The following is a 24,324-nucleotide window of genomic DNA, read 5'->3' on the forward strand; positions in this document are numbered from 1 at the left end:
TTTTGACAAGTTTCATGGAAGAGTTCTGTCACATAACTTTTCCAAACTACCTCATCACACATGCACCAGATTCCTAAGGCATCCTGTTTGTCAAATTCACTTACTCACCTCAGGCAAAAGTATGGCCACTGCCAGGACCTCGCAGAATTCCTGGTGCCTTTAGCTTTAAAGTCCAACTATGCACCCAGTCAAACAGCTGCCCTGCACAATTCCTGTCAATTACTTCAGATATGTTGCGAAGGCAAATTGGCATTCTGCTTTGCCAATGGGGATCTATGCGTACTGGTGTACGGGGGATGGATGCAGTCACTGACAATGGAATATTACTTGAGACGTTCATGTCTGATGGATGCCAAGAGGAGTAAGCAGCAACTGCAATCACCAGATTACCATTCCGACTTTCAGTTTGGGCATTGTCACTATCTAGTTGTTATCCAGTAGGTGGGAGAAATGGGAATTGCATATCAATGAGGAAAAATATCATTAATAAGGATATTAATGTGTGATAATGAATACAAATAAGCCTATCGCCACTTACAAGTGAGAATCCCATCTCATTTTCCACACTTGGTTGGAAAATGAGACACTTTGCTCTTAATGACAGGAAATTCCTCGCTGATCATCTCCTATGAGTTTCTCAACTTCACTGCCAAGGCCCACATCATTCAGAGGCCCTGAATGTTCTGACTTAATACAGTTTTATAACAGGGCTGAAATAGGTCTATCAGAAGAAAAGCATTTGTAATTTAAAAACCGGTTTCTCACAGGCAGAGAACTAATTACAATCTTCGAAAATCTCATTTCTGTACTGAAGTGAATAAACATTAACATTACGGAATATTAGGAAAGTAAGAAGAGCACCTCTGAAAACTTGCAAACCCAGGTTTCATAATGGCACTATGAAACAGCTCCTACGCACATGCTTAGTCACTATTCTTAGAGTAACGTTATCTTTAACCCTTTATACAGACCAGATTCTTGTAAAAAGAAACTTAAAAACATTTATAAAATGCTACCTGGTATCTGTGTGGCTAAGATCACATTCAAGTGAAATGCCTCCTCAAATATTCTGAGTGTATTTTAAGGAAAATTGCCAAATTCACAAGTTGGATATGTGACCTTGTGTGACATTAAATATTGGGGAACATTGATTTATGCTGGATGTGACAGGCATTTATCTTCTGCAACCTTTTGTGTCTGCTTGGAAAATTTCAAATGGAAATCAATGTGCAACAAATCCATAGAGGCTGCCATTCTGTCACCCAGGCTCTGTTTATTTACATGTGGAGAGGCCTTGATACTGATCCAGCTCCCTCAGAGTCAGCTCTCAGAGTGAAACAGGATATCTGGCACTCTTGTTCTTATTTGTCAACCAGGACTCCAAGATTGGACAAGAGTAACAACCACAATCAGGGAACTCATATTCAATGACATTCACCTGGCTGACTTCATTACAGTCATTACATCTGTCCCTCTCTGAGTCCAAGGACAAGGACTAGTTCATTCCTTGGATCACCTCCTCGGGCATTTTAACACAGGGTCAGGTTTCTCCAACTCTGCCTCTGATACGGGCGGTGTGCAATGCATAGTAGCTCGTCTCTTAGACCTGAAGCATCTCAGAAAAAAAATCATTCTCTTCTTCAGTCACCACAGGCATCAAGGTGGCAACAGCTGCAGAACCCACCTCAGATTCTGAGGTATCTTTAACACCTGATTGACTTGGAGAACCCATGGGTTCCAGATCAGTCAGAAAGGCTGTTGAGGAGCCTGGCACGTTTTGCTTCCGCACCATTTGTGAGTTTGCAGTTTTCATATGGTCTACATGCTTGTTCAGGACTGTCATACCTCCCCAAACTTTACACATCACTGCACCTGATCTTGTGTCCATGTTGGGCCATTCCTGTGATTCCTATACAAAACCTTTTTACCTGAAGTAAATAGTCTTTTGTCCGTCACTGGCATTCTTGATGCCATTTCACCTTCACCCCCAGATCTGGAAAATCAGATTTAACCTGATGCAGAGTCTTCTCCCCCTTAGCAAGGAGTTATCCTTGTAGTTGCAAGAAGGGTGGTCCTATAATCAAACAGGAACCAGGACAGTTTGGTATATATTGTAACTGTGAGCTTTTTTTAAGCTTACCTTTAAAGTTTGGACTGCTCTTTCTGCCAGACTATTGAACGATGGATGGAATGAAACTGTTTTAATCTCTCAAATACTGATGAAGGGCTTTAGCCCGAAACGTCGAATTTACTGCTCGTCGGATGCTGCCTGAACTGCTGTGCTTTTCCAGCACCACTCTACTTTAGAATCTGGTTTCCAGCATCTGCAGTCCTTGTTTTTACATATCTCTCAAATACAGTTGACTTTAGGAAATATTCAATTCCCTGCTGGTAAATGATAGCCCGTCAATTGTAACCAACACTCCAGGGAGTCTGTGGATTGCAAAAGATGTGCACAATCTTTCTATCGTCATCTCCACGTTTGACGAGTGAACGGTATGTACGTCCAGCCACTTTGAGTGGGTGTCCACAAAAATTAAAAACATTGCAGGTCCTTTCATTTTTTGCTCAAAAATGCACAATCTGCAGGCAGTCAATGCAGGCGGTCGATCCATGTAATATTTTGTAATTTCCACTTTGGAAATAGAACCAATCTGACTCAACAATGGGATACAGACAGACTCTGACTTCAGACCTTTAATGCATTGTCTAAGCTGAGATGTCATATTTTGTTTTAAAACCTTAAGTTATCTTGAGAAGGTATCTTACAAGAAGTTCTGGGACTTACATATTAATGAACCAAAACCTGCAACCCATTCTAAAAGATGAAAGACTTAACAACAATCCAGGTTTGTTTAATATATCATTCTAGTTGTATGACACTGTAATCATTTGCTGTAAACTCTGTATCTTATGATCTTATACTCCACAACCACCTGATGAAGAAACAGTGCACATAAAGCTAGTGCTTCCATATAAACCTGTTGGACTATAACTTGGTATTGTGTGATTTTTAACTGAGCTCTGGGGAGTCAGGAGGTGAGTTACAAGCTGCAGTATTCTTCACCTAAGGTTTCTTAATTCCTGGTCTTCCCGGAACAATCTAGAAGAAACATTATTATAAAATGCATTGATCATATTTTATCTTGTGTTTAACTCTATGAATACTCAACAAGCCTGCAATTAATATAATCACAAATTTGTCAGTGTGACAATCATTATATATCAACAGGATAACTCTACCTAATGACAATGTACAAACAAGGATAATGCAGCATGTAACTCACCCATGAGCAGTTCCAATGACCGCATCTTAAGAATAATATATTGACTGTGAATAAAGCATAGTATAGATTTACCAAAAGAAACCATGAACACCAAGAGTTAAATTATAAGGAGAGATTACTGAAAATTGGGTAAATTTACTGGAATTTAGAAGATTAAACAGCAATTTGGTTGAAGTTTTCAAACTATTAAGGGAACCAAGAGCGTAAATGGAGAGAAACCATCTCGGCTTTGTTTCCCGATCTCCGAATTGTCATCCCATTGTTACCAGAGCCCGTGGTCACTGCATTCCATACTACCAAATCGTAGGGCCACAAAATTTCTGTGACCTCTTTCTATGCCTGCCCGGTGCTGCCAGCAGAATTTATGTCCATAAATGGGATTTCCAACGCACCGTTGGTGATGATATTGGGGAGGAGCAGGTATGATTCCAAGAAAATTCATTAGCAAGCGGGTTTTCCAGTGTTAGTAGTTCCCAAATGCCTTTGTTTTTTTTTATACAGGCTTTCCTGCAGCCCTAGCAGAACAATATGGAAGGTTTCCAGATATAGCAGTACTATTCTTCCTTCTTAGGTCTCATGCACCCTGGCTATGCAGGGTGAACAGAACAAAACACAGTGCTTGTTGCTCGACTGTGATATTTCTGCATCACTTTTTTCAAGAATAGTTTGTTTCAACTTCATTACAAGATGATAATGATTTTTCTTGATGCCATTGACAAAATTTGTGAATAAATATGAGGGGAAGGAGAAGGAAGATGAGATTGAGGAGAAAGACAACAAAGAGAAAGATGATGATTTCAATACTTATTCTATTGCCCACGATGCCAGGTTGCCCGTATAATACAAGATTCAGTTAGTAACACCTCTGGACTGATTTCAGAACTGTACTCAATGACCACTCTTCCTCCACCAGCACCCACCAATATATTTGACACAAAAGCATCTGCAAACATAGAAAGGTGCACTTGAAAATGATGATATGTGAGGAACTATGTGGTGGAGGAGCCTTGATACAGCAGATTGAACAGAAGCAAGGGCAAGGTGCAGTGCATAAGGGCAGCAGAGGTCATGACTGTAGGTAATCGTGTAACTGGACACACCTTTCTTGACCTAGTTAAACCACTAACCAGGAATCCTAGCACATGGCAGCATGCTCCTGCTGCGGACTTTCTGGTACAGCTCCAGCTATGCCTTTTTTATCTTATCAGCAGGTTTCTTCAATACCCCGGAAGGGTTTGTCTTTTTGTAACTCCTCAGCACCCAGCTTATCAAGGGATGCATCTTTGAACTGAAGAACAGCCTTTGTTGAAACTTCTGCAAGTTTTTTCTGTTTTGGCTTCTAATGCCTCCCCATTCCATTTTTGGATTGCACCTTCAAGCACTCACTAAAATCACAGTGTCATACAGGTCTCCATCACACCTGCTATTGGACAATCAATGGCAACACAGAAGTAAAGTAGCAATGTGGGGCTTGTGCTAAAATATATATACTAGACATAGTTCATGTTTCTCCTGCAATATTAAAGATGCTGCTCTCAATGTCCTAACAGTGTTAATATTGAGTCCTTTAGTTCTGAAAGAGTCATGCTGCCTCAGAATCATAATCATTCCAAAGAATTGTGGTGAGCCTGATTGCAGAGAAAAACATTCTTCACATTTTTACCAAAAGCAAAATTGGTGTGAAGATAAAACTGACGTGGGCTAATACCTCATTGGAAATTACTGTGACAATGCAGCTGAATATCTATCTCAAGTTCCAACAGTTGACTGACTGGAAATTTATTTGATTTGAACATAAAGTGTTGTAGAAATTTAGAACATTATCTCCAAAAGATACTGGGATGGTTGAAGTTTTCAGTACTAAGAACATTTTTTTTAATAAGCTGAAAGTATCAACAGATTAGGAGTTAAGATTTTTTTAAAAATGAAATTAAAGTGCAGATCAGCCATGACCTAACCGAATGAGCTGATTAAGTAAATTGACTAACTGTTCTTCAGAATCCCATGTTCCTACATCTTGGTGGAAACCAAACACTGGATGCTAACTGTTATTTATAACACAATATTACTTATCTCTGTCCGAGTGTGAAAGCATTAAATAGAGAGTTTGAACATGACAAACAAGAATGACTAACCACTTATTCTAGCTTTGTGCACTCAGGGAAACAAATCGGAGCCAGCAAAGGCCTTTTCAAATATCACCAGCAGTGACGTCTTACTGGAATAGATGTTAAAGGGGAATTTAACAGACATTTTGAAAATTATGAGAGCATTTTGGAAACAAAATGGTGAAATATTATTTCTGCTGATCAATAAATCAAACAACAAATGGAGCCCAGAATCAGGACTTTTAGAAAAAGAATACTGAAGTGTTCTTTAAAATATATTCTGCAGTAGGTGATTAGGATATGAAGACATTTCTACCATTGGCTAAGACATTATATTAATATTTAAGACAATTTAACAAGGTAATGGGGATTGGGAGAAGGACGGTAAAAAAGGATTAATTGTTTGAAGAGTTAGAACTGATGAAGCAAGCTGACTGACTTTTTTCAAAGCTCTGATTTCTGTGATTGTATATGAGGGTCAGAAATGATAATTGCATACTGTATGACAATTCCTGTCCATGGTTTTGACATCATCCAAATCTTTTGGTAAGACTGTTTTCTCAAAATGGCTATTATTTATTAGTCTGCATTTTAGACTACATCCATAACCCAACTTTGTTACAAGTAGCTATTATTTTTCTGTACAATTCAATCTCAGATTTCAATTTACTAACATTTTAAATATGAAAAATATAAAAGTGTTAAAATATAAAAGCAATTATTTAAGGGCTAATAGCCAACTAGTTATTTACTCACTGTCAGTTTTCAATTAATTTGTCACAGTGAAATCTTTCAAGGACCTGTCTCTCAAACAATATTTATAATTGTTTCAGGAGGAGGAAATTATTTTACTTACCCTTTTTATAAAGAGTCTTCTGAGTTTTTGCTGAGGTAGTTTCATCATTTTCCTGCTTAAAAACACAGATAGCTGCCTCTGAAACTCGGAGAAAGCTTTCCAACCAGACAAACACCTGTCATCTTCTTCACTAATAACCTCTGTGACCTGCTTAAGCTTAAGCACGTCACCACAAACATATCACCCTCAAACATGTTGACAGATTTAAAAAGATCATGCAGGTTCTGTTTTTACAGCCAATATCAGGTGAAAACAGTGCACATCCATCATCCTCTCAGGACTCTATCATCACATTGATGGAGAGCTGCAAGGGAGTCCAGGCAGGTTCCTAGCACACAACTTTTCTATTTGTTTATATACCACAGGAAAAAAAATGAATGGGCTCATCATTTTGAGTCGCTGTCCCAAACCTGCTGCCGACACAAAACAAATCAGTTACTCTGACCCTTCCCAAAACAAGTCAAAGATTGTTGAACCCCAGCTGCCAGTCTGCAGTGAACACAAGCCTCCTGTTCACTGAAATCAATTCATTAAAGGCTATCTTTTCCCCGAAACACAAAGGTTTGTTTTGCTGTTTTGTCTTTCACTGCTTAAGCTGAGTTTCCCGATTTAGCCAACAAAGCAGAGAAAGAGAATGACTGATGAGGTGAAGACAGTTTTTGCTGTTATTACTGCATTATTGGAAAACTAATCCATTGTTTTAAAGCACCTTGAATTGCATCTTAAAATAAATGCAAGCAGGAAGTAAAATTACAAAAATAATTACGCTTTTCAGCAACAATGACCTCTCCTGTTACAAGTGCACTTGGCTTCCCATATAATCCATTAGGGGTTATTTAGGAATACATCTGAAGGGATTAGTTCGTACAACATCTGTCCACAACAGCATTTGGTGCCACAAAATTACAATGCAGTCTCTAGTGACACCGTATTGATGACAGTGTTAATACAGCCATGAGAAGCATCTACACAATGATGCCAGTTATGCTGATTTGACACTCACACTACAAATGCAAAATACTGTAGATACTGGAAAATCAAAATTAAAGCATAAAATACAGGAAAGAGCAAGCAGTTCAAGCAGTATCAGAGGAGAGGAGCAGAGTTAACATTTCAGTCAACGATTCCCCTTCATCCCAATTGACTCGAAATGTTGGCTCGAATCTTGCACTGTCACCCGAAATGGGAAACTAGGTAGGTGGGTGCACTGAGTTTTCCAGGAAGCAAAATGTCAGCTTCCTAGTGTTTGGATGAAAGGATAGAATTAAGGATGCAGTGAATTGAAGGCAGATTGAGTTTTCCGATGGCAAGCACCTAGAATATATTTGTCATGCACCACCATGTTATGCATAGTTACTAAACACCATTTAACCCAGAGTAATGATAACCTTACAGTTAAATCTGCAGTGATGAAGAAACATATGCCTTCAACTTCACAACTACTTGAAGTTAGTATACTGCAGGTCAGGGAGTCTACATGGTGGATTTCGACTGAATAGAAGCATTGGTGATGGCATTTGATGCATTTCAGATTGAACGGGACATAGCTGACCAGGGGAGGTAGGGAGGTCAGAGGGAATAAACTGGATGACACAGGGAAAGCCAGTATGTGCAGATGGGAGGTAAAGAATGATAGAGTGATGATGTGAGGAAGAACATGGCCTTGTGATATGGCAGCTAAGATTTTCAGCAATGAAAGGGAGGTGCAGGGGGAGATCAGAAAATTCTAGCAGCAGTTGTAGTCTCAGGGCATCCATTCAGATTCGACTGAGGAGAATCCAAAGAGTTTTTACAAATACATTAAGGACAAAAGAGTAACAAGGGAGAGAATAGGGCCCCTCAAAGAACAGCAAGGCGGCCTTTGTGTGGAGCCGCAGAAAATAGGGGAGATACTAAATGAATATTTTGCATCAGTATTTACTGTGGAAAAAGATATGGAAGATATAGACTGTAGGGAAATAGATGGTGACATCTTGCAAAATGTCCGTATTACAGAGGAGGAAGTGCTGGATGTCTTGAAGCAGGTAAAGGTGGATAAATCCCCAGGATCAGGTGTAACCTAGAACTCTGTGAGAAGCTAGAGAAGTGATTGCTTCAGTCCAACCCATCCATGTCGACCAGATATCCCAACCCAATCTAGTCCCATCTGCCAGCACTCAGCCCATATCCCTCCAAATCCTTCCTATTCATATACCCATCCAAATGCCTCTTAAATGTTGCAATTGTACCACCTCTACCACTCACTCTGGTAGCTCATTCCATACATGTACCACCCTCTGTATGAAGAAGTTGCCCCATAAGTTTCTTTTATATCTTTCCCCTCTCACCCTAAACCTATGCCCTCTTGCTCTGGACTCCCTGACCCCAGAGAAAAGACTTTGCCTATTTATCGTATTCATGCCCCTCATAATTTTGTAAACCTCAATAAAGTCACCCCTCAGCCTCCGACACTCCAGGGAAAACAGCCCCAGCCTGTTCAGCCTCTCCCTATAGCTCAAATCCTCTAACCCTGGCAACATCCTTGTAAATCTTTTCGGAACCTTTTCAAGTTTCACAACATCTTTCCAATAAGAAGGAGACCAGGATTGCACGCAATGTTCCAACAGTGGCCTAACCAATGTCCTGTACAGCTGCAACATGACCTCCCAACTGCTGTACTCAATACTCTGACCAATAAAGGAAAGCATACCAAACGCCTTCTTCACTATCCTACTACCTGTGGCTCCACTTTCAAGGAGCTATGAATCTGCACTCCAACGTCTCTTTGTTCAGCAACACTCCCTAGGACCTTACCATTAAATGTATAAGTTCTGCTAAGATTTGCTTTCCCAAAATGCAGCACCTCGCATTTATCTGAATTAAACTCCACCTGCCACTTCTCAGCCCATTGGCCCATCTGATCAAGATCCTGTTGTAATCTGAGGTAACCCTCTTCGCTGTCCACTACACCTCCAATTTTGGTGTCATCTCTAAACTTACTAACTGTACCTCTTATGCTCACATCCAAATCATTTATATAAATGACAAAAAGTAGAGGACCCAGCACCGATCCTTGTGGCATTTCATTGGTCACAGGCCTCCAGTCTGAAAAACAACCCTCCTCCACCACCCTCTGTCTTCTATCTTTGAGCCAGTTCTGTATCCAAATGGCTACTTCTCCCTGTATTCCATGAGATCTAACCTTGCTAATCAGTCTCCCATGGGGAACCTTGTCGAACGTCTTATTGAAGTCCATACAGAGTACATTGATCACTGCCCTCATCAATCCTCTTCGTTACTTCCTCAAAAAACTCAACCAAGGCTTTGATACCTGGATTCTCCTGGTCCTTAGATGCTGCCTGACCTACTGTGCTTTTCCAGCATGAAAATTGTTGTTTGGCCAGTTGGTACTACCTATACAGGAAAGGCATAAGCAAGAGGATATCTGTAACAGAGAAGCACCATCATTTCATCTGAAACTCTCAATCAGCTCAGATAATGGCATCATGCTGTAGGATCAACATGTGGACATGCAGGATCAACATGTGTTGAGTCACCAAGAATGAATACACTGCAGTCAGGCTGGATAGAAAAACATACTGTGGGTGTGAGATTTTTGAAGGGTGAAATTGCAAATGAAACTCAGTGACAGCATTGGACTCAGATAAGAAGTTTAATGGAGTGCAGTTCAGTAAAATAATAGAAGTGTACACAGAGATGCTTGAAGCACAATTCTGTTAGAAGCCTAGATAGGCTAGAAGCATGGAGGCATCCAACTCTAATTTGAGACAGGTCTTCATGCAAATTATCTAACCTAGAAATGGTGCCAACTCCATAACCAATCTTATGAATCCAGTCATGATTCAGCTCCTGGTGGCTGATACCTCAACCTTCTAATCTTCAATCCACAAATGCATCGGAAATGATACTGCTTCCATTTTCTCCAGATCACAGTTGTTCATATCCTTCTCCCATGACTAAGAATTAAGCAGCTCAGGCAGTGGGTTAATCCATCATTGGTATCTCCTCGGTGCGGGCACTCCTGACTGCATACATTTTGTTTTCAAAGTACCTCATTACTAAACTGCAGAGTTCATCAACAGAAAAGTTTCCCACTCTAACAAAGCTCAAACAATGTGTGACCATCAATGCCTGATTTTGCACAAGATATCCTGGGAGCTGCTATGACACCAGAGACTCATAGGTTCCAGCCTCCTTCCGAGTCCTCAATAATATAGGGATGGTCCTGAAGATTTAAAGGCTACCCCACAAAAAAATAGCTAATACCACATTTACAAAATACTCAGACAGATGCAGAATGAAGGTACAACGCTGCCCATGCTCCACTAGGGCCACAGTAGAACAAGCCATAAATCCTCTTAAAACTGAGGCTTTGATACCTGGACCACTCTGGTGGGATCTTAGAGAAGGTGCCCCGTAACATTGTGTCATGCTGTGCACCTTGTAAATGAAGTCACCAAAGAGTGAGTGTACTGGATGCAGATGAAATAAAGGATTGACAGCAATGTCCTCATGATGAGGACTGAGGACATTGATTGGGACAGAATGACAAAGCAATTCATTATCATGCCAGAGAGAATCTCTTGAAGCCTGCTTCCAGGAGGAATATGCTGGGTTTGGACTGAATAGTCTGTTGGTTGTGTGGCAAGCATTCCCTGCTTGGTACAGAAGATGAGCAGATTACATTACTGTTACAGCCTTTGGCCTTTTCTGCTACTGAATAAGTTCCTCACTATCCATATGACTGTAAGCTTGATATCTTTGGGTGATCTATTTTCAAGTATCTACATACCACATGTTCTATTAACCATTAGGGAAAAAGCAGCAGTCAGTGAGACAGCAAACAAACATCTCGTGATGTTTAAGCTAGTTAGCTGTTAAGGCTTCAGTCTTTTTACAATATCCAAGTGTTGGAGAATGAAGCCTCCCATGATAAGCAGCAGGTTAGGACAAATCCCAAGGCATCTCCTTTTACTCTTCCGTCACTTATTAACCTTCAACATTTCAAAGTACATGTAGACTGCTAACTTGCTGTCAATTGCTTGAGTCCTGTAGGACAGCGTTGAATGTGTTCAGAGTAGACAAGCTAGAGGATGGAAGAACACAGCAAGACAGGCAGCATCAGGAGGTGGAGAAATCAACATTTCAGGTAGAGGCAGCATTCCTTGTCAGGCCAATGTGCTATGGTTGAGAATGGACATGTGTGCAGACTGCTGTACTCTAACCTCGAATTGCAATGTACTTCCTTGAGGAGCTGCTAGAGAGAATGAACCTTCCATCCGGAGATTTGTGGAATCAATGGTTTTGCATTCTTACTCACAAAGCCAGTGTAAAAATGGAATGACGTGCATCAAATTGTAGCACAATCGCTGCACATTGTGTTCAGTCTTGGTACTGTTCACATTAAAGTGGATACAATCCTCAATGCCATGGTTCAAGGATCTATGACATCTAAGGTTACCTGCAATCAAAGAGTCAGTGGCCCGTGAAAAATGAACAAAGCTTGGGAGTTATATTTTTTCCATCCTTGTAATATTGGAAGAGGCTGCTCATCTTTCACAAGAGTGAGACTTAAGCAGGTCTGATAGCAACAAAGACACTAGAGCAGACAATCTTAAGAGCATAAATGAAGATCTATTTATAAATATGTCCACTGTGCCACCTATCTGCACTCAGTAAGTTGTTGTTTCTTCATCTCTTGAGCAGTTTCTTCATCACTACAGGCACTATATGCAATCCTGACTTCTGCAGCAGGAGTGGAGGAAGCCTGCTCTGTAATGAGTCCTGTTGAGAGGGAGAGACTTGAACAGTCGTCTCCTGAGTTTTGGGGCCTAGAATATCCAGCCAAGCTGGGAGGGCCCTGTCCAGATGCAGGCACAACCTCCTCTCCTGAAACTTCTGCAGGATTTGGGATGACAGACAGAGACAAAGTGGAGGGACTGTGCATCTCTGGAATGTCCTGAGAGGAAACTTCTGAAAATCGAACTCCCGAGAGGTGCCTATTGGCATCACCTGATCTCTATGAGAGGAAGGGACATCTGATGCAAGGTATCTCGTCCACCATATGATTGATGGTGAGCATTTGCAATGCACGTCCGTGTGCATGTCCAGTAGACACTGTGTGTACTCGATCGGAGTCTCTAGGGTTATCACCAACCTGTGAATACAGACAGTCAGACATACATGTACTGAAGTCAAAATGGTGTTAATAATGTCAGTGGAGATCTTCAACTTTCCATCCAGCTTAGTAATTCCTTCTGCCTGCCAGCGCTATGTACATACACATATCACTGATGGTAAAGACCATGGAACATCTTTTTCTTTCTCATGGTTAAACAGGTGCTTGGTCTCTGGCAGTCCTCCATGTGTCAGAGACCTGGGGCATTTCTTGCTCAATCAGCTTTGGAGACATAATGTGCTCATCAGATTCTGCTCCCAATTCTGATCTAGAAAGGTGAAAGTCTTCAAGCTGGTGAGGGGTAGAGGCGAAAGTCTTTCCGATGCATTTATGAGGGTTCAATGGCTTGCACTCCAGGGCTGCAGGGAGAGTGAATGCTCTCTGGTGCTCAGCTCTTTTTGGCCAAGGTTCACTGGATGCTGCTAGTGCTTGCATAAGCAAAGAAATTATTTGTACAAGAGGGATAAAAGCTTTTGCAGATTAAGAACAAGTTAACATAGGTGGTAATAGGACAGCAGCACAGCACACTGAAGCTTATTGAGTTGGTTAACAGGCTTTTGAGGTTCCCTGTTCCCACATAAGCATTAATGCTCTTCTCCAGAAGAATAATTCTCAAGAATTTTGTCTTTATATTGAATAAGGAGTTAATACCACCTATCCTCAGCCCTAGTCTTGGACATCTCACTCTAGTTACGGACCGGTTTTTCCTGCAGTGAGACAAAGAGATGGATTGACTACTATGAAAGTGCATAAAAAAGCACTTAGTGGCACTTCAGGACAGATGGTGAGGTACTCCCTCTGAGTGAGGAGCAAGTGCAAAGGGCAGGAGGGTAAATAATTTGGGAGGAGGTGGGTGAAAGTCATTGAGTAGACATTTTGTATACAATTGTGAGAGGTGTAGTCTGTCAGCCTTGCTGAGAAACGTGTCCAGCGGCAGAGTTAGAGTGAATGGTGGCCTTGAAAATGTTAGGTAACAGAGAGAAGACACTGGCATTTATCCTTGAAAAGTGCAGACAACACCTGATCATTTTCCTGCAGTGTTGACCGTTTCATTTTACCATCTAAGTGTGTGGTGCTGGAAAAGCACACCTGGTCAGGCAGCATCCGAGTGGCAGGAGAATTGACATTTCAAGCATAAGTCCTTCATCAGGAATGAGGGGGTGGCCCAAGGGGGCTGAGAGATAAATGGGATGTGAGATGGGACGGGGGGGAAGGTAACTGGGAATGCAATAGGTAGATGAAGATGTGGGTGAAGGTGATAGGTTGGAGATGAGGGTGGAGCAGATAGGTGGGAAGGGAGATGGACAGACAGGACAGTTCAAGAAGGCAGTGAATTGTAAGGTTGGAATAAGGTGTGGGGAGGGGTGGTAAATGAGGAAACTGGTGAAATGCACATTGATCCTATGTGGTTAGAAGGTTCCAAAGTGGAAGATGAGGCATTCTTCTTCCAGGCATCGAGTGGTTAGGGTTTGGAGAAGGCCCAGGACTGGGCATGTCCTTGGCAGACTGGGAGGGTGAGTTAAAGCGTTTGGCCACAGGGCAGCGGTTCTTTTAGTTTGTGTGTTCCAGAGATGTTCTCTGAACATTCCGCAAGTAGACATCTTATCTCCCCAATCATCGGGAGCAATGGACACAGTAGATGACGTGTGTGGAAGTACAGGTAAATCTCTGTTGGATGTGGAAGGATCCTTTGGAGCCTTCATTTCTTCCTTTCATGCTAACTCAACCAGAACCATTCCACTGACACTCTCATTCAATTGGCTGAACTGGTCCTCACCCTCACCAATTTCTCCTTCAAATCCTCCCATATCCTCCAAACCAAAGGGTAGCCTTGGGCACCCGCATAGGTGCCAGCTATGCCGGCCTCTTTGTTGGGTATGTGGAACAGTCCATCTTCCACAGTTACAGTGGCACCATTCCCCACCTTCTCCTCTGATACATTGATGACTGTAGCAGCACCACCGCATGCTCCCATGAGGAGGCTGATCAGTTCACCAACTTCACTAACACATTCCACCCCGACCACAAGTTAAGATGGACCATCTTGGACACCTCCCTCCCCTTCCTGAACGTCTCCATCTCCATTTCCAGTGACCGACTCAACATGGACATCTACTACAAACCCACCAACTCTCACAGCTACCTGGACTACACCTCCTCCCACCCTGCCTCTCGTAAAAATGCTATTTCTTATTCCTAATTTCTCTGCCTCCTTTGCATCTGCTCCCAGGAGGACCAATTCCACCATAGAACATCCCAAATGGCCTTCTTCTTCAAAGACCGTAATTTCCCCTCTAGCACATCTCATCTACTTCCCATACCTCTGCCCTTGATTCCCACACCTCCAATCACAACAAAGACAGAACCCCTTCAGTCCTTACCTTCCACCCCACCAACCTCAGTATATATGGCATCCTTGTCTGCCATTTCCGTTACTACAAAAGAAACCCCACCACCAGGGATATATTTCCCTCCCCACCCCTATCTGCATTCTGGAGAGACCATTAGCTCCACAACTTCCTTGTTAGGTCCATTCCACCCACCAACCCACCCTCCACTCCCAGCACCTTCCCCTGCCACCACGAGAGATGTAGCACCTGCGCCCACATCTCCCCCCTCACCTCCATCCTAGGCTCCAAAGGATCCTTCCACATCCGACAGAGATTTACCTGTACTTCCACACACATCATCTGCTGTGTCAGGTTTTACTGATGCGATCTCCTTTACATTAGGGAGACAGATGCCAACTTGCAGAACATTTCAGAGAACATCTCTGGGACAACTCCACCAGCCCATGGCCAAACACTTTAACTCCCCTTCCCACTCTGCCAATGGCATGTGAATCCTGGGCCTCCTCCACCGCTAAACTTTAGCCATCCAACGCCTGGACCTCATCTTCCACCTAGGGACTCTCCAACCACATGAGATCAATGTGGATTTCGCTAGTTTCCTCATTGCCCCTCCTCCCACCTTATCCCAGTCCCAACCTTCCAACTTGGCACCGTCCTCTTGAACTTTCCTTCCTGTCCATCTCCCTTCCCACCTATCCACTCCATCCTTCTCTCTGACCTATCACCTTCATTCCCACCTTCATCTACCTACGCATTCTCAGCTACCTTCCCCCCAGCCCTACTACCCCCCTCGCATTTATCTTTCACCTCCATTGGCCCACAAGCCTCATTCCTGATGAAGGGCTCATACCTGAAATGTTGATTCTCCTGCTTTTCGGATGCTGCCTGACTGGCTGCACTTTGCCAGCACCACACTCTTCGACTCTGATCTCCAGCATCTGCAGTCCTCACTTTCTCCTACTTCCATTCTTCCATTTTACCGATTACATAGCACTTAACTGGGCTGCAATCTTGGTCCAAGATGGCTGTGGCTGGAAGCATGACCCTACCTGGGCAGTCAACAGGAGACAGCACTGCCCTTGTCTCCACTACCCCGTCCACCAGTATCTTGAGGTTCTTGTCGGCTAAAGTTTCAGGCTGTAATTTGACAAATCTGCAGGATCTGAAGACCTGCGTCCTAGAATGCTAAAATAAATAGCTGCAGAGATTGTGGCTATGTAAGCTATGCTTTTCCAAAATTCCCTAGATTCTAGACTAGCTTTCATGATTGGAAGTTTACAAATGCAATATCACCATCGAGAAAAAAGGGAAAGTAAAACCAGGACAGTTAACCTGACATCAGTCATCAGCAAAGAGCTAGAATCTATCATTAACAAAGCCTTACTGTTGGGCTGAGAAAATCATGAGATGATCAGACAAAGAGAACATGATTTTATAAAAGAGAAGTTGTCTTTGACAAAACTATTAATTTGATTTGATTTATTATTATCACGTGTACCTAAGTACAGTGAAAAATTTTGTTTTGCATGCAGTACAGGCAGATCATAACATACAACAACATACAGATCATAGGATGATTGAACAGAGCAAGGCGTACAAAGTTACATCCACACAGAAGGTGTAGAAAAAGCAAGATCAATGTTCGATTTAAAATTTGAGAGGTTCATTCAGCAGTCTAAAATCAGCCATGAAGAAACTTCTTGAACCTGCTGGTACATGGTTTTAAGCTTCCGTAGGATTTTCAAAACAGATTTGATGAAGTCCCACACAAAAGATTAATACACAAGGTGACGACTTGTGGAATTGGGGATAATATACTGCCACAGACTAAGGATTGGTTAACTGAAAAAAAACTAAGAGGTGGGATAAATGGAGCATTTTTGAATTGGCAGGGGGTAATTAGTTGATTGTTACAAGGAGCAGTGCTGAAACTTCAGTTATTTACTTTCCGTTTTAATGACTTAGAGTGAGAGAGTAATGTATTTAACTTCACTGATTGTACAAAGCTAATTAGGAATCTTTTGCTCTGAGGAGGACACAAAGAGTTGGGAAAGGATCTAGACAGGTTAGCTGAGAGGACAACAAGATGGCAGATAGGATATAGTGTGGGGTACTGTGAGATGATTCATTTTGATCCTAAAAATATATTTTTAAAGGCATGTAACTTGTAAAAACTGATATTCAGCACCCCAGGTGCTGAAACAGAGTCATGTTGCAGTTACTTGATGAAGAAGATTTAAGAGTGTATTTTTAAATTAAATAGCATTAAGCATGTTAAATTTTCCCATGAAAAACTAAACTAAAGATGTAGTTAAAGTTGTAATACTGTGTATTCCTAAATTCCTATGTTAATAAACACGTTAGACTAATATACATGTGAAAACACAAAGAGACATGTTATCTTTCCTACTTACCTCTGTTGCTTGCTGATCCCCATGCTTGCAGATCTTCCTTTCAGCTCAATTACATTCCTATTCCCTGTGTGTCCAGCTCCATGACACTCCTGTTCCCTATATGTTCAGCTTGATGACCCTCCTGTTCCCTTTACGTCCAGCTCAATGATCCTCCTGTACCCTGTATGTCCAGCTCCATGGCCCTCCTGTTCCCTGTATGTCCAGCTCCATGACCCTCCTGTTCCCTGTGTGTCCAGCTCCATGACCCTCTGGTTCCCTGTACATCCAGCTCCATGACCCTCCTGTTCCCTGTACATCCAGCTCAATGATCCTCCTGTTCCTGTATGTCCAGTTTGATGACCTTCCAAGTTGATGACCATCCCACTCCCCACCACTCCTTCTCCATCGCTGTGAGCAAAGGCTTAGAAAGAGGGATGAGAGAGAGAGGAAGAGAGCAAAGGGAACTGACAATTACAGGTTTGGGAGGGGAACCATTGAGAAGGTTCTGAGAGTAGGAGAGAAATAGCGAAGGGGAAGACAGTGAATAAGTGGTTTGCTGAGCAGGAGGGTCCATTTTCTCTGTGCCTCTTGATTATTCTGCACAATAGGGGAGGCTAATTCAGCTCAAGCAGCTAGTTAAATTTATGAGCAACTAAAATATTACCTACAATTGATTGTCAAATGTTTTCTTTAAATTTCCATTTGTGACTGCCTCAATGTCTAATCTGAAGTGAGGACATTTATACTGCAGGTGAGGTGGAAAGCCATTAGTGCTTGGAGATTTCACCTTGCCGGCTCTAATGTAATCTAATCATATCATAAATTTTGTTCCCTGTTCACACAGCAACTTGACGTGATATCACATGAAAAATCAATTTATTGTGTTACAGGAGCTCTGTCTAAATACCCCTAAAGAAACAAACCATCCACCAACCTATTGCTAAATCAATATTGGTGCCAGTCCTCTTCCTTACCCCAATGCTTTTGGATTTTTTTTTACTTAATAACATGATGTGCACTTTTAACTTGTTTATTCTATCTATATATTCCATTTTATTGTACTGTCATTAAATAAAATAAGAAAACATCAGCGCAGCTAGGCATTTTCAGTTAATGTGAACTCTATTAACCAATTTAAATTAGAGCCTCATACCTTCTGTGTGCAACTCTTGGGTGCCTTTTGACTAATCCAATTTGTGATCCAAAATAAAGTAATATTGTTTTGTCCAATTCAAAGGTGAAAGTAAGCATTCTGGAAGAACATTACAATTGTTGTTAAAGGCCTATGAGCTCTTTGAAACCCTTGTATTTCCTTTAATCAGCAAAAAAATCTTCTTGCCAAGTCTCACTGGGATACATATTCATGAGGTTTCATTTTTGAAAATTAGCATGAGATAAGGATCTCACCAAAATCAAATAAATCAAACACAAGCACTCCCATTCCCCTTCACTATTACTTGACTGAAAGCAGCTGGAAGCATTTTCTATCAGAACAGAATGCCCCAGGCATTAAATGTTAGCAGTGGGGATGAAACAGATGAAAAAATTCTTTCTTATCAATATTTGGACCTGACGTATTGTTCCTGGCTGGACAATTACTGAAGTACAAACCTAACCTGCAGAAGCTGTGCCATAACTTCAGAATTTAGTTCCAAGATGTCTGGTTTACTAAAAGTCACGATTGGCAATCCTGGAAACAATGCAGAGGTTGTTGGGTGCAGAGGTTGGGTGGGTAAAGGTCAGCCTGGATGCACCAGGACTTCAAAGATATTTTTTGAAAAAGCAAAACACAAAACCCTCTTCCAGCTCTCATTCCTCACACACTCTCATTTTAGACTTCCTCATGCCATGCCCATACTAACTATTACAACCTCATGCCCTCCAATTATCCCTCAGGCCCCTCATATCCTTTGTGATGGCATATGTACTTAATTCCACTTCTCAGAGTCCTTCATTTGATTTGATTAGCTCCAAGCCAACTTATACTTCTGTACCAAGCTCTCATGGATCCTCAGACATTTCAACTCAGCTTTTGCCTGAAAGGTCGATTTTTCTGCTCCTCAGATGCTGCCTGACTTGCTGTGCTTTTCCAGCACCACTCTGATCTAAACTTTGATCTCCAGCATCTGCAGTCCTCATTTTTGCCTTGTTCCTTCCAGGTCTAATCTGCACGATCCCTCCTACTGGCTAATGAACATCACAACTGACTGAGGTAACTGTTGTTTTATGTACAGAGGAACCTCAATTATTCGAATGTCGATGATCTGAATTTCAGATTATGTGAAGAAGATTTGAAGTCCCATGGACCCTCAAAGTCCAGCAAGGTCCACCCAGACAGTAGAGAAATGGAGTCTGGTGGCACAAAGAAAGAAGAACAGGCTGGAGGGGAGGAGGCGGCAGCCAGCAGAGAGACACAGCAGCCGAGCCTAGCTCCAGCTAGACAGACGAAAGCAATGTAGGAGGAGGTAATCAAGGAGGCAGAGGAGTGGATACCTGTTAAAAACAGGAAAAGAAAATCCTGCCAGGTCCCCAAAGCCTCCCAGCAAAGGGGGAAACGGCAGCTGCACAAGGAGGGTATGGGCAGCTCTTCGGATGGTGAAGACGGGTGCAAGGAGGGTCATCACCAGAGAAAGAGACAAAGCACCATAAGGGAAGAGGAGGGCATTTCCCCCAAACAGGAAGCAACAGACCCCCTGAAGTCCACCTTCCACCCAGTGAGAACAAAGGGGCACCCACTGCCCCACATCTACAGCTACAGGTAACTGAGAGCAGTGATCCTCTGACAGTCCCACTGTCAGACACAGAACTGGACGGTGCAGACCCTTGCCTTGGCTCAATGATACCAGAGCAGATAAATGACCACAGTGAGGAGCCGGCCAGCTACCTCAGCCCCGCAAAGGTCCAACAGTTCTCTTCACCATGAGGATGCAGACAGTCGCCCCAGAGACACGACCATCGATAAATGGACAATGGTAACCCCATAAACTGGGGGTTAAAGAAGGTCCTTTTGCTGTAGAATAACAGGGGGCCCTCTGAGTAGTTGGGTTCCGCTGATGCCTCAGCTAAATACCAAGAGACTGGATGGTTAATATACAGAACTGTAAATATGATAACTGTAAATGTGATAAACTCAATTTGTTCTCTGTATGTAAAAACATGCAATGTATATGAACAGCATGACCAAATGTACAAGTACCAGAGATTTATTTCTATGAATAAAGTATATTTTGAAATTTTTTAAAAAATCAGTGACTGGATATTTTTTGATAAGGGTTGGTACGCAGCCCTTTGCATAAGTAAGTGTTTTACAGTATTCCCGGCACTTTATTGGGCCGTTCATTTTTTCAAAAATGCCAAGAACGTAAATGCATGGGTGAGGTGGTGCTTCTGTCTTTCTATCGTGAGACTGACAAATGCACTTGTGATTGTAGAAATTGTTTGGGACCTTGTTTAATGCTGGGATTTGACGTACAATATTTATATGATGGTAAGTCCTTCTTATTTTAACTTGTAATTTGCAGACTGCAAGGATTAATGTTTAAATGGCACACTCATTAAAATTAAATATTTAAACAAATTCTCTGGTAGAGCACAGCATTAGATCAGTATGGCTTCCCTTGTTTAAGGTAAAATCAATTATCTGAATATCCAAACGAAATAGTACCCTCCCAACTTGTTCGGATAATCGAGGTTCCTCTGTAGGTAGTTGCCTCAGTGACCAACAAAAGACCAATTTGGAATAGGTTCCCAAAGCTCTTGTAAAAATGCTCAGGACCCCAGTTCATGGGCAGCAATTCTGATTTCAGCCTCTAGCATCAGAAAAGAAGTTTCACAAAATTAGACAAGCTGTCTGACATTGTGAAAACCCAGGCTTTGATTCCAAAAGGAGCTGCATTCAAAGTTGCTGCTGTTAGTTCCACTGAATTAATAAAACCCAAATAGCATTTTAATGGGCCCATTACAATTTGGGGCAGCTGGTGGAAAGGACAAAGAGGTGCCCTGGGTAATTGTTTTTTTTTGGAGGATCAGGAGGAACAAGTTAGTCATTCTGGGCAATACAATGAAGGTAATTCAGTCTATTTTCCGTGCTCAAATTCTTCTATACATACAAATTAGCAATTGGGCCAGCAGTGTTCATCCCTCTCCAACCAATGGATATTGGAGGTGTGGCAATAGGGAGAGACAGTAGGATATGGTGGAAGAAAATCAGAGGTGGGGTGGGGGGGTGGGGGGGTGTCAGTGGTGGTTGTTTGCTGACTGCAGAGAGTCTGGGAATTGCTTGGACCCAACCGGAGGAACTGAGAGACCAGGAATGGAGCTGAAGCGGGAGACTGGCAGCCATCATCTGGGACAGGAGTATTCAAGCTAAGAGCGAGAATGGGGTTTGGAGAGGAGTGTAGACACCTGGGAGACGAGGGGAAGGAGAAACTTGGAAATAAGCTGAGCTTTGTATTTTTGCATTTTACAGTTTCAGCTCAAACTCTCACTGCTGCCAGCAACAAAGATGGTATTAAGCAAGGTGGGGCGTGGGGGAGATGGGGATAAGGAAAGAGAGGGGGTGGGAGATGATGATAGGGAGAGAGAGAGAGAGAGAGACAGAGATAATGGGAGATGGGGATAGGGCAGTGAGAGAGGAAGAGAGGAGATGGGGACAGGGTGAGAGAGGTTGGAGATGGAGATCGGGAGAGTAGTGGAGGTGAGGATGGGGAGTCAGGATGGAGATGGAGATAGGGATTGCAGATGAGATGAGGAAAATGGAGATCGGGGCAGAGATCGGAAAGGAAGAGAGAGGGAGGGGAGGGTGAGATTAGATAGAAAGGGAGAAAGGTGGATGAGGAGATGGAGATAGGGAAGGGGAGAGGAGGAGATTTAGAGATAGAGAGAGGGAGGGAGAGGGAAAGAGGCACCTGTGTAATTTTCCTGCACACAGTTGCTCCCAGTCCACTTTGGCCAGATTCTGTCTTGTTTAAATGGCCCTCCCCCAATTCAGAACCTTCACTTCCAGTTCGTCTTTACCCTTATCCATATTACCTTAAATCTGACTGAAATGTGGTCACTCTCACAAGTTGCACCCTCAATCATATGTCACATTTCCTAAAATTAAGTCACACCCCATTTCTTCTCTTCTAGGACTTTCCATTGTTATGAAGTTGTAGATGTGTACCGTACCTTTAAGAGAGAGTGAAAGCTAGCAAGGACTAACTGAAAGCACTGAGTGTGCTGAACAATTTGAAAATGTAACATCTGGTTGTGAAACTAATAGCTGGAGCTATGTTGCCATGGTACACAACAAATTTGAATTTGCCAATTAGTTTAAATTATTCCCACAAGATATCAAAAATCAATCAAATTTGAAATTTAATGTTTTGATGACATCAAACCAATGAGATGGTCTGATGTTTTGGAGTATATAAAATCAGGTATTTTGAATAGTTGGGGAGAACGGCAAAGAGTAGCCAAGCCCCAAGAAACTGCTCGCAGATTTCCTCCTGAAAGGTATATGTCCATAAGAAATTTATGAAGAAGACTAAAGAAAAGACAACCCAGGAAAATCTACAGAGGAAAATCTACGCAGCTGGCTGGTTTTGAAACATGATTTTTTGTGTGTAAATCTTAATTAGGGTTTTTTATCCCAGACCAGTATTGTAGAGTGGGAAGTAAAAGATAAGCTTAAGAGAAAGGAGTTGTAAATAGTTGTTGTCTAATGTTCTCTTTTGGACTTAAAAGAATAAAATTGTTACTTTTTTCTTTAAATAGTGATATTTGGGATAGTCCTTTGCCACTCAAAATTTAACAGATTACAATGCAAGGTGAGCTTTTCTAGCAGAAGGGTTTACCTTATATGTTGGCTTAAAAAGCTCTCCTGAATACATTTTGAGAATTCTATCCTCTCGAAGCCTTTGACAATTTGTCTATCTATTAATATTGAGAAAGTTGAACTCTCCTACTATTATTACCCTATTATTCTTATACTTCTGAAATTTGGCTAACTATCTGTCTTGCTACCTCTCCCCAACTGTTTGGGGAGTCGATAGTACACCATCAGTATCATCAGCAAAGTAATTGCCCCTTTTTTGTTTTTAAATTAACCATATGGCCTCAGTTGAGGAGCTTTCTAAGATATTATCCATTTTTACTGCTGTAACTGACTCCTTGGTCAATATTGTGATACCATCTCTTCTTTTACAACTCATCTCGACAAAAGATTCTTCACCTTGGAAAATTGAGTTGCCAGTATTGCCCCTCCCTCTACCATATATTTGTGATAGAAATGACATCACATTGCCATGCATTAATTAACACCATCAACTCATCTGCTTTACAAGAGCCCTTGCATAAAAATAAATACAATCCTGCCTTTGGCCTTGCCATGACTTGACTGTATCTGCGCTGTTCTCTTGACTGATTTGATTCTTTTTCCACACTTGATTATTGATGCTTATTTGAGATTGTTCTATAATTTCATTGCTGGGCAAATTCAGTTACAACTTCTTTAATTCTTCTCTTTACCCACCAGCTTCATCCACCACTTCCTCACCCATGGGCTAAGATCAGAGGATTGGATAAAACAGGTAGAGATGAAGGAAATCTGCACCTCCAAAAATCAAGACCACCACAAGAAACATTTCCTCAATTTAGTGAAAAAGCTGGTTATTTGTATTATTTATGTAATTTCTAATTTAACTGTATTTGTGCATTTAATTGTGCTGTCCTAATAAAGCTTTGAAACTTACACTAACAATCAGAGTTTCTTACCTGGTCTCTAATACACTTCCATGGTTTACTCCAAAACACGTTATTCTCTTCAGTTCTGATGAACAATCATTGTACTAACATTTATTGGAAATTTGCTAAATGTCAATTTTGACAAGTTACATGAAGAGATTCTTTCCATTAAGTCTGGGGAGATTTCTCTCACTATCTTCCCATACTCATCTCATCATTATACATCACTCCACTACCACCCCCTCATTGTATTCTCCCACTCATTATAGGTGGAAGTACTTGCCACTACTGGGATTCTTGGTGGGCACTAAATTTCAAATGTAGCGCCAAGTCATACTCCGGAAATCTGAAGCTGCCTGCATATGCCCTATCACTCCAGAGTTGGCTGGGCCTTCCATCTTCACCCTGTGAGCCACCCTCAACCC

General features: G+C 41.9%; 1 protein-coding gene across 4 annotated transcripts in view; it reads right to left on the minus strand.

Annotated features, from left to right (window-relative positions):
* Positions 1–6,375, minus strand: part of rps6ka2 (ribosomal protein S6 kinase, polypeptide 2) — a 387,513-nt gene extending 381,138 nt beyond the window's left edge. For all 4 annotated transcript variants that reach the window (XM_060830971.1, XM_060830970.1, XM_060830969.1 and 1 more), the window contains exon 1: positions 6,252–6,375. In XM_060830971.1, coding sequence (XP_060686954.1) covers positions 6,252–6,299 — 48 coding nt within the window. In that variant the 5' untranslated portion in view covers positions 6,300–6,375. The remainder of the gene's footprint in view (positions 1–6,251) is intronic.
* Positions 6,376–24,324: the final 17,949 nt, after the last annotated feature.

Source organism: Hemiscyllium ocellatum, chromosome 10 (assembly GCF_020745735.1).
Source record: "Hemiscyllium ocellatum isolate sHemOce1 chromosome 10, sHemOce1.pat.X.cur, whole genome shotgun sequence".
Lineage (NCBI taxonomy): Eukaryota > Metazoa > Chordata > Chondrichthyes > Orectolobiformes > Hemiscylliidae > Hemiscyllium > Hemiscyllium ocellatum.